This window comes from Camelina sativa, chromosome 15 (assembly GCF_000633955.1).
Source record: "Camelina sativa cultivar DH55 chromosome 15, Cs, whole genome shotgun sequence".
Taxonomy (NCBI): domain Eukaryota; kingdom Viridiplantae; phylum Streptophyta; class Magnoliopsida; order Brassicales; family Brassicaceae; genus Camelina; species Camelina sativa.
The window spans coordinates 2726196-2736176 of NC_025699.1; the positions used below are offsets into that span (position 1 = coordinate 2726196).

A 9981-nucleotide genomic window follows, 5' to 3' on the forward strand; every position below is an offset into this window, starting at 1 on the left:
AGAGAGAGAGATATATATTACTATGGTACATGTAAGATTGATGATACCAATGTTGTAAACGTTGCAAACAACACCAACGAATGTATGCTTGACGGATGAAGTCTCAATTGCCAAAATAGTAGTACAATAGACAATTGCCAAAAAAGCAGACTCAAACAAAAGACATACATAAATGAGATCCTTCTGCACATCAACATCATATCAACATAATGAAAAATCAATATACAATATTAGACATATTTAAGCGAGCATTAAAGATGGATACCTACAAGTGATTCGTCGTGGCAGTTGATCCGAAAGACAACGATGTAGATAACTAGGATAGCGAAACCGACACCATTACTAGTGGAGACGAGAATATTGTCCTTGTGAACAAAAGGGAGACTATACAAAACCCACAAACCACATTTAATCAGCATCCTTAACTGATGATCCAGTTGATATCCCTTTACTGATTTCTTCTTGTATATATATATGAAAATGCTTAAGATCACTCTTGACTACGATAAATGCTTAATCTAAATCTGAAAACAATAATACTCAGATATAAAACGGAGAAATTATGATCGTAGCTAGGAACCACTAAAAGAAGACAGATAACACGCATTATAAATTAATCCTCGCCAATGTAGAGATTATATTGGTGACAAACTATATAGAAGACAATAATTCAAAAAGTAACGTTCGTAATAAAGTACATATGAAAACATAAAAACACACAACACGAATGTGAAAAAGGGGAAAAAGCAAGAGAAAGAAGAAAAAGGATTATTACATATGTGAGAGGGAGATCAAAGTGGACAGAACATTCCCTGCATCAAGCCAGAGAATAAATGTCAGTATATTTTACATACAGTATATATATATCTCGAATTTTGTGCTAATTAAATCAGTCTCTCTATCTATATAAACACACACACACACATGGGTAAGGTAAAATGAACCGATCGATATATGTATATGTAATTACAGATTATGATGATAAGTAAGTATCGAACGTAAATTAATTTATTGAGAGATTCCGCCATTAGAACATCAGTATAATTTAAGTTTTGGAATCACTTTTTTTTTTGTAAGGAGTTTTGGAATCACTATTAATTACAACATGTCAACAACTACACTTGTGCATGGAATGAGTACCCATGTTACACACCACACGGATATATATAGATATGCAAGCACGCACAAAAATAAACTAATCGAGAGAGATCGCAGATGTATGATACCAATATACGAATATCTTTGGCGTTAATCAGATCGATGGAGTGAGAAAACGGAGATGTAGTGAAGGACGAGTCAATATTTACTCTTCTTTCTTTACCTTTTGGCATATATAATAATATTTCTATGGAATATTTAGTCAAAAGATCGTATTTTTAATTTGTGAATCCAACCAATTTTTTTTTTTTTCTTTTGATCAAAATCCAACCAAAAATATATATTGTTTTGTTTGCTACATTATCTGTTTCCTTGTTACTAGGGTAGGTTCGGTACAGGCCGGTAGAATTAAAACTTTCGGTTCAGAAGAAGAAACTGAATAAATTAATTTGCCTTAACCGAAGGTAGTATTTGGTTTGGATTGGTTTTGAAAAGATTGGGCCTGAATATCAAAGGCCCAGCCCAAAAGCTGAATAGTCGATCGTCGTCTTGTCTTCACTTACTAAACTCCGACAAAGAAACGATTAAGCTTTTCGCCGGCGATATTTAAACGGGACGGCATGAAAAAAAAAAAAAAAAAGGAAAAAAGGAAAAAAAAAAATTTTTAAAAGAGGAGAGAAAATCAGAAAAAATGGAGGAGATAAAGATTTGGGAACATCTCTTCCACATTGACCCTTCAGTTAAAGCCAATCCCACTTCTTCTTCTTCCTCTTCTTCTAAAAGGGACTCCATCGTTCTTAGTCGAACACAGAGGTTTCATCGACCTATACAACGAGCTGATCCGGATTCTGCTCCATGATTTAGCTTCACCGTACTCCTTCCATCAACCATATGTCATCGTGCACCTCGTAGCAACTATTGACCACACAGAGACATTCGTTGAGACTACCGACCAGAAAGTTTCTAAACTGCTATGTTTACAACAATCCTCGGTTCGAAAATTCATATACTACGACCACTCTTTGGTTATGGCTACGCTCTGTAAACACCCAGTGAATCGCACCGTTGAAATGCACACCGGACGTGTAGAAGCCATCGTTGTGCTCATAATTCAAACTGCAGATTCGCCTCTCCATGAGTCTGCCTTCAAAGAATACTTCGTACAGATGATCCCTAACGTAACTCCTAATCATCGCAGAGAAAATGCTAATCGTCCTTAAGCGGATAAGTAAGTTCTGCGGCAGCTAGATGCCTAATTCCTTCCCATTCAATCGAATCGAAATCTAACGAGTACACATTATGTGAAGAGACGATGAGCTTGCGGTGGAGAGATCGTATGGCTTCGTTTCGGAGGATTAGATCGAGATGACTTTTAGCTAACCTAGGATTGGACGATAAAGAGCAAAAGAGCTTTGACACGCACCTGAATCGCCCGACCGACTTGGCCGGCAATCGAAGGAGAATTTCTGTGATGATCTCTGGATGAAAACAAGGGATTCTGGTGAAGCTTTGTCGCTTGTCTCTTCTTCACCGCCGTCATCATCTTCTCTCCGTCGCCTCCATTAGCGCTTCCCACAGCAACTGGATCGCTTTCATCGTTTGCGTCTGGGTTGCTCTCTCTGCTATGACCCGCGAATCTTAATTTAACCCGGTAACACTGGATCCGGGTCTAATTCCGCTTTTAATTTTAACTTCCAATTTCCCGGTTCAATAGGCAAACCGAGTTCTTGAGTTATTACTATACAAAACAAATTACAAGCTAATAATCAATTACGTAACTGAATCATTGAATCAAGAAAACAAGAATCAAATCAAGAGTTCGTTCTAAAATAACAACAACTTGAATTAAAGTAATATATTATAAAATGTTCATTTTTCTTTTACTTTTTAATCATAATTTTCAATAATAAAATTATGTTTTATTTGTTCATTTTAATAAAAAATTCACATAATATGATTATTAATTTATTTTGTAATTTTTTTCTAATTATAATAAACTAAATTTATTTTAATATAAAATTTACTTTTGAAGAAACTAAATAAAATATAAAACCATAATTGAGGAAAATTTTTATAATTTTTGTACAAGTTTTGATAAATATGTATTTAAAAAAATATTTTTGAAATATAAAATATTAAATAATCAATTTATTCAATAAATTACTAAACTTCTTTAAAGTATATAATTATATTTTGTTATATTAATTTCAAATTCAGACGTGAGACGTTATCTAGTATAATATATATTAATCAAGAACGCAGATGGTGGTATAGTCTCATTTGCCAAGTGGTGGTATAGTCTCATTTGCCAAGCTATATAAATCTGTTCGGAATCGGTGACAGCCTCATGGCTGTGAGTGTGATGTTATGGGTTAACAAACATGAGATCATACTTCACAAAAAAATATGCATGAAACTCATATGCATCCAGATAGCTTAGTTAAATCTCCAAAAGTATCATTATTTTGTTTGTGATATGGGTTAATTACCAAAACATTAATATTTTTTACTAATGGATCATTTATAACCTAGTTATTTAATAGCTTGAACAGTGAGTGAAAAAGAACTCGTTATTCTCTCCGAAGAACAAAAAGGGAAAAAAGCTAATTCATATATAAAATTGTTGTGTGACACCAGTAGTATAAATTAAGATTTGGAATCACTAATAATTACAACAACTACACTAGTGCATGGGATCATTACCACGTTATACACCACACGGCTATATATAGACACACAAGCACGTACAAAGATAAACTAATCGAGAGAGATCGCAGATGGTACCAATAATTCCGATGAATAGATGAATATCTTTGGCATTAATTATCATTGTGAAATCGACGGAGGACGAGTAAATATTTCTCTACGTTTTTTCCTTTGGCATATAGTAATAATATTTATATGGAATATTGAGTCAAAATTAAAGATACGTATTTTTAATTTGTGAATCCAACCAAAAATATTGTTTTGTTTGCTACATTATATTTTTCCTTGTTACTAGGTAGGTTCGGTACAGGCCGGTAGAATTAAAACTTTCGGTTCAGAAGACTAGAAACGGAACAATAAATTAATTTGCCTTAACCGAAGGCTGATAATGCATAGAAGTAGTATTTGGATTGGATAGGTTTAGAAAAGATTGGGCCTGAATATTAAAGGCCCAACCCAAAAGCAGAATAGTCGATCGTCGTCTCGTCTTCACTCATTAACTCCGACAAAGAAAGGATGAGCGTTTCGCCGGCGGTGATATTTAAACGGGACGGCATGAAAATAAAGAAAAAAGGAAAAAAAGAATAAAAAAAAAAGAAAGAGGAGAGAAAATCAGAAAAAATGGAGGAGATAAAGATTTGGGGACATCTCTTCCACATTTACCCTTCAGTTAAAGCCAATCCAACTTCTTCTTCTTCATCTTCTTCTTCTCAAGGGACTCTCCATTATCTAATAATAATACTAGGGTTTTTCTCTCCTTCGTCTTCCCGCGTCTCTTTCCTCTCTCTCCCGCCGACTGCTTCTTTCCCTCGATATTTATTGGTGTTTTGAATTTTGGGATTTTCTTAACGAATTCACTGAAGCACTTAATTGAGAAGAAGGGTGTTAGAGGTATGTTGGTTTAGTGTATTTATGGTTTCTCGTTTTTTTTTGTTGTTGTTGTTGTTGTTGTTGATATCACTCTACTCTACTTGACTTGATTTCTGAGAAGACGCTTGGTGGTGGTTTTGGCTTCTCTGGTTTCATTGTTTTTGTGTCAATTTGAGAAAGCATGAAGTGTAGTTTCAATTTTCAAATTACGGTTAGATATATATCCCTGGTGACCTTGGAAGATGTATTGAATCAAGCTTTTCTTGCAGATGTTATGTAGTTGTGTATTATTATTAACTGTGTTCTTGTATTCTATACTGCAGTGTATGGTTTGTCCTGAAATATTTGATGATTATGGAGGGCTCTCAAGGTTCTGCTTCTACTACTTTAGTTGGTTTCTCCGGCAGGAGAAGGAGAAGCGCTTTGCCTCGTCGACCACGCTATATCAAAGGGTGCTTGCATAGTTTCACCTTTTTGCCACCTTCAACACAGGCAGACACTGCTCTTACTAAACAAGCTAACTCAAGTTTTAGGAACGCCAATAGTCTCTGTGGGTCTTCGAGTGAGAACCCACTAAAACTGAAACTTAAGCTTGGTGGTGTTACACGAACGATCCAAACCAACTCTGAGGTGTGTGTTTGTAACCGATACTTTTGGTTTTGATTTTGTTCTTCATCATGCATTTAGTTGTTGTGAAACTTGATTCCTTTCTGATATCCATGAGTATAATGCAGGATGACCGACAAAAGCTATTACAGAATAAGGTTAATGGCAATGTACCAGAGCGCAGACATGGTCAGAAAACACTTTGTTTAAAGGAGATTCATCATCAATCTAGAGGATATAAGTCTGAGACTGTGAATGGTGGTGCATCCATGTCCGAGAAGAGTAAACGTGGTCTTAAGATACGCGTGTTGGATCCAGAACCAGACAGTGATGATGATGGAGATGAGGAAATCAGATACCTCGAAAAGTTAAAGTCCAAAAGGGTTAGGGACCACCCTCATGAAGGTAAAGAGATTGAAGGAGGCAGAAGGTTACACAACCATAATGGTCATGGCATGGAAGACACAGAACAATTCTCGTCTGACAAACTTGCTCTATCCGAAAGGAAAAAGCCAAGAATGGGAATGGTTGACTCGCTTCCGGCAGGAGCAAGTGGACAAACTCCTACAACAACACGTACTCGGGCTCTCCAATCAGGAAAAGATCCATATTCTGTCATCGGGTCCGGACCTCTTGAATTCCCTGATGGCTTACCTTGTCCCTCATCTAAAAGTGAGTTTCTCATCTTTTACCCTTTCTTAGAACAAATCGATAGCTGTAGATACTGAAATCTGTAGACTGTGAACAATTCCAGGACAAAAGCAGAAGCTTTCTGAGGTGGAGCAACAGTCCAAGAAGGCTGAGGCTGCACAGAGACGGCGAATACAGTCCGAGAAGGCTGCTCAAGAAGCCGAGGTAAAGTTAAATACATTTTAACCTGTTACTTTATAATGCCAACACAAGCTGAATTACAAGTCTAACTGCCTCTTCTTTGTCTCTTCACCAGGCTGAAGCTATCAGGAAAATACTCGGGCAAGATTCTGGGAGAAAGAAAAAAGAGGAGAAGATGAAAAAACAACAGGAAGAACGAGCTCAGGTTCTTCCTATTGCAAATGACACATCTTATATAAACTCTCTCGCTCTCTGTATCTGTGTGTCTGTTCTGACTTTATTTTTTCCTCTTCACAGGAGAAAGCTGCAAGGTCAAGCACACTTGCATCAAACACTATCAGATTGGTTATTGGTCCAAGTGGAACAACAATGACATTTTCTGAAGACATTGGTCTTCCGGATATCTTCAAGCCGATCACGTACAGGTAAGCAAAACATTTAAGGATATATACATCTTATATATGTAGAGTTGTGAGGTATTTTAACTGTGAATTTTGATGGATCTGTCTTCAGTTATCCTCCTCCGCGTGAGAAATGTGTGGGACCAAATTGCGAGAAAGAGTACAAGTACAGGGATTCAAAGACGAAGCTACCATTATGCAGTCTCGGATGTTACAAGGCCATTCAAGAGAAGATAGAACAACCACTGATTCATTGCTAATTTGCTTAACATGTTTTTGTTAGAAGTTATATATATATATAACAGGTAGTAATTGTTTCTTAACATGAAGCAAACTTTTTCGCCTCCTTTGTTCAACTCTTCGTCGAGGGAAATTTTTGGTTGCTGAGCCCATAAGAATCGAAGTGACCTTTAATTTTAATTTTTGCTTGATATTCATATTTTTTAATATACTTATTGAACAAAGTCTTGGTAAAATTAAAAATGTAAGAAGACAATTAAAAAATCAAAGTCGATATAAGTTGTGCTAGAAAAACAGTTTCTTTTCATCCAGAATTGCATTTCACTTAGTTAGGTTTACAGTAAAAATCGAAATGGATATAAATGAAGAAGTCCCATACTGTAAAACTTAAAAAAATAAAAATAATGTGTGGCTGCTGGGATTCGAGCCCAGGTCTCCACGGCCACAACGTGGAATTCTTACCACTAAACTACAGCCACATTTGTTGGCTAGTGTAGAATTTTAAGATACATAACCGTTCAAAAAACGTTATCTAATTTCGACGTTTTCTTTGAGCTTTGCATATGTGGAGAGTGTTGTATCCAAAAAGTCCACCAAGAATCGAGTGTTGTATCCTCTCTTACGATACCCGTACAGCTTTACCCATGGAAAAAGCAGACTATACAAATTTACTGGTACTCGCGTTCTTGATTAGCCTTCTCTTTAGTTGTTAAAGACTATACAATTTGGTATAAGGACTTGAATTATGTCAAGCATGTTGGAAGTGAATGACTTTAAGTATGGTAGCTGTGTGGGATTTATTTCATATTAAGAACTTGTAGCCTAAAGAACCTCTTCATGATATAAAACAAAATCCAAAAACTGAATACAAAAATATCAAAATCTTATATCTCATGTGTAACATCTAACTGTTAAAAAAAGAAAACTATAACACACTTTGCCTGATCTACCACCTAACACACAAACTTCCAGAAAAACCAAAGAGATTTAAAGAAGGAAACCATTAGGAACTTTGAATTAAGAAGAGTTAGTTGCTGATAGACCATGTCTTATACAATAGGCAATTGACCAGACCAGAGACTGCTAAGTTTTTTCAAAGATGAATTTTTAAAAAAAAACGGCTGCAAACACTAAGGACGAAGAACCTGTTACCTCTCAAATGGCGTTCACTATACATTTCTTCCTCCGGTGGTTGCCCGAAGCTTTCTTTTACGGTTCTCATGTCTCCTTCTCAGTCTTAACTCTGGAGGTTTTATTTGCACCCACGAGAGTGCCTTCCATCCCCAGCCTCAACTATAGAGTCCAGAGTGTTTAATTCTCAGGATCCATTTACAGCCATTTCAGGTGATGATTTTGAAGCTACTACAAGAGATTCTTCCCCATTTAGCTTCCCGTTGTCTGATGTTCCGTGTTCTGAACTAGAAACTCCATCATCCTTCTGATTTTCATCATCTGAACTGCTGCTATTATTCTCTTCACTACTTCTCGAATCCTCGGCTCCCTTAGCTACTATGGACCGGGCTGCAGATCCAGTGCTGCCTGAACTTTTCTTACCCGTAAGAACTGCATGGCTCAGCGTCGAACATAGCACAGCAAATACATTTTCCCTTTTTGAACTTTTACCCAGCCGCGGTTTCTTGGACGGCTCTTGTTCTCTTTCTACACAAGCGGATTTGCGTTTCAGCCTAAGAAGCTCGCCTTCCTCATCCTCAGAGACTTCTGGCTGTTTCCGTGGAGGAGGTTTATAGTCTTCATCATCTTCATCGTCCTCATAATCGACCAAGCCTCCCGACCTTGGACTGTAGCATTAATAGCAACAGCAGGCAATTAAACAATAGATGTTGCATAAATATAAAGGTTTCATGAATCTCCTTTGTGGAACTATACCTTGACGAAGTAGGGCTTGCAGCCACTCCATTGGAAAGGTGAGGCTTAGGTTGTTCTTTCTCTGTATTAGAAGCAGGTTTTTCCTTCTGTGTATTAGAAGCAGAGGCTGAATCTTCTTCATCACTGTCAGTATTAAAATGTGTGATGAAAGGTGAAGAGGAACAAATAAATAGTCATTGTTTTAACAATGAGGGGCAAACCTGTCTTCATTGAAATAATCTTCCTCTTCTTTATCCAACGCACGCTCGTCAACTCGTCTTCTTGGATCAACCGCATCAGCAGTGCTTTTTGGTCCGGCACTTTCTAAACACTGAGGACGTATTGTTACAAAAAGATACAGACAAATGTTTCCCAAGTATTACGTATATATAAAGACCAAGAAGCGGTACCTGTTCATACTTGACCTTGAAAGCCTGAATGGAGGTCAAGGACTGAAATGGGGCCAACTGATCCCAGAATGTATCGACTATGTATTTGAGCAACAGAGTTGCATTTCCCTACACACACACACACACACAAAAAAGTCAATGAAACTAAATACAATTAACATCCCCGACTTCCATTGGCAATGAAGTAAAAGGGAGAAAGATAGAAAAAAACCTTGCGTATATGCTCAAGCAGATCCAAGACTGCAGAGTTCAGCAGATTGTACCGGTTTCCATTGGCAATGAAGACATCTATGATCGGTTTCAGCATGTTGTTTTTAACCACATAGTTCTGGACATAATCATCCTGAAATAGAAATATATTTCAGTAATTACAGAACATTTCTAAAAACTTATTTTGTAGTCATGAGAGAGAATCAAAGGTCATTTGTCACAAGCTGATTAATCAATTACACAAAGCCTACTCCAGGATACCTACCACTTGCAAGAAAATTGCAACTAGGATAAGTTTATCTAACTATTTCAACAAAAGCATGATTAGCTCCACCAATATGCTTCCTCAATTTTCAGCTACAGGAAGCATTCAGGAACTAATTTGGGTACCAATATATGTTGTCTCAGGTTCAAACAGTCTACTCACATGGACAGATAGGAGAGTACGGACAAATCGTATAGCAGCAACCACTAGGTATTTTTCCTTTCTCCGTGTGAGATGCAAAACCTTTTCAGTCACATTATTTTGGAGAAAACTGCATCTGTAGACATGAAGAAATTGCACAGCAGATATAAAAATGAATGGCAGCACCATGAGAAGGCATTATAGAATCATCAAAATAAGGATCATAATGAATTACTTTGTTCTGGATGCATCTTGCATGATACAAAAGCACAACAATTCACATATGTTCAATAGGACTTCAGGCTTTGTGAAAATCCGTCTGGATGCACCTTCAGAT

The 9981-nt window shown here is 36.9% G+C and overlaps 2 protein-coding genes, 1 non-coding gene and 1 pseudogene across 3 annotated transcripts in view; 1 reads left to right on the forward strand and 3 right to left on the reverse strand.

Annotated features, from left to right (window-relative positions):
• On the reverse strand, positions 1389-2638 carry LOC109129054 (annotated as a pseudogene).
• On the forward strand, positions 4356-6976 carry LOC104744843 (stress response protein nst1-like). The gene is made up of 7 exons (XM_010465951.2): positions 4356-4695; positions 4998-5304; positions 5409-5952; positions 6035-6135; positions 6227-6316; positions 6409-6536; positions 6625-6976. The coding sequence occupies exons 2-7, from the start codon at positions 5023-5025 to the stop codon at positions 6770-6772; spliced, it is 1293 nt and encodes a 430-aa protein (XP_010464253.1). The 5' UTR covers positions 4356-4695; positions 4998-5022; the 3' UTR covers positions 6773-6976.
• Positions 7160-7231, reverse strand: TRNAH-GUG. The gene has a single exon. It is a non-coding gene; the product is annotated as a tRNA-His (tRNA).
• LOC104744844 (serine/threonine-protein phosphatase 4 regulatory subunit 3-like) overlaps positions 7576-9981 on the reverse strand; it is a gene marked incomplete in the record, with an annotated part of 10313 nt that continues 7907 nt past the window's right edge. The window contains 7 exon segments of the mRNA XM_010465953.2: positions 7576-8551; positions 8640-8762; positions 8840-8949; positions 9029-9136; positions 9240-9371; positions 9666-9780; positions 9880-9981. Of these exon segments, the coding sequence (XP_010464255.1) occupies positions 8071-8551; positions 8640-8762; positions 8840-8949; positions 9029-9136; positions 9240-9371; positions 9666-9780; positions 9880-9981 (1171 nt within the window).

What these genes read in the sequence shown, in the direction of transcription:
- LOC104744843 (XM_010465951.2), top strand. Translation starts at nt 5,023, where the DNA reads ATGATTATGGAGGGCTCTCAAGGTTCTGCTTCTACTACTTTAGTTGGT. An exon ending in AACAGGAAGAACGAGCTCAG is followed by an intron (nt 6,317 to 6,408) that starts GTTCTTCCTATT and finishes TCCTCTTCACAG; the next exon opens with GAGAAAGCTGCAAGGTCAAG. An exon ending in TTCAAGCCGATCACGTACAG is followed by an intron (nt 6,537 to 6,624) that starts GTAAGCAAAACA and finishes ATCTGTCTTCAG; the next exon opens with TTATCCTCCTCCGCGTGAGA.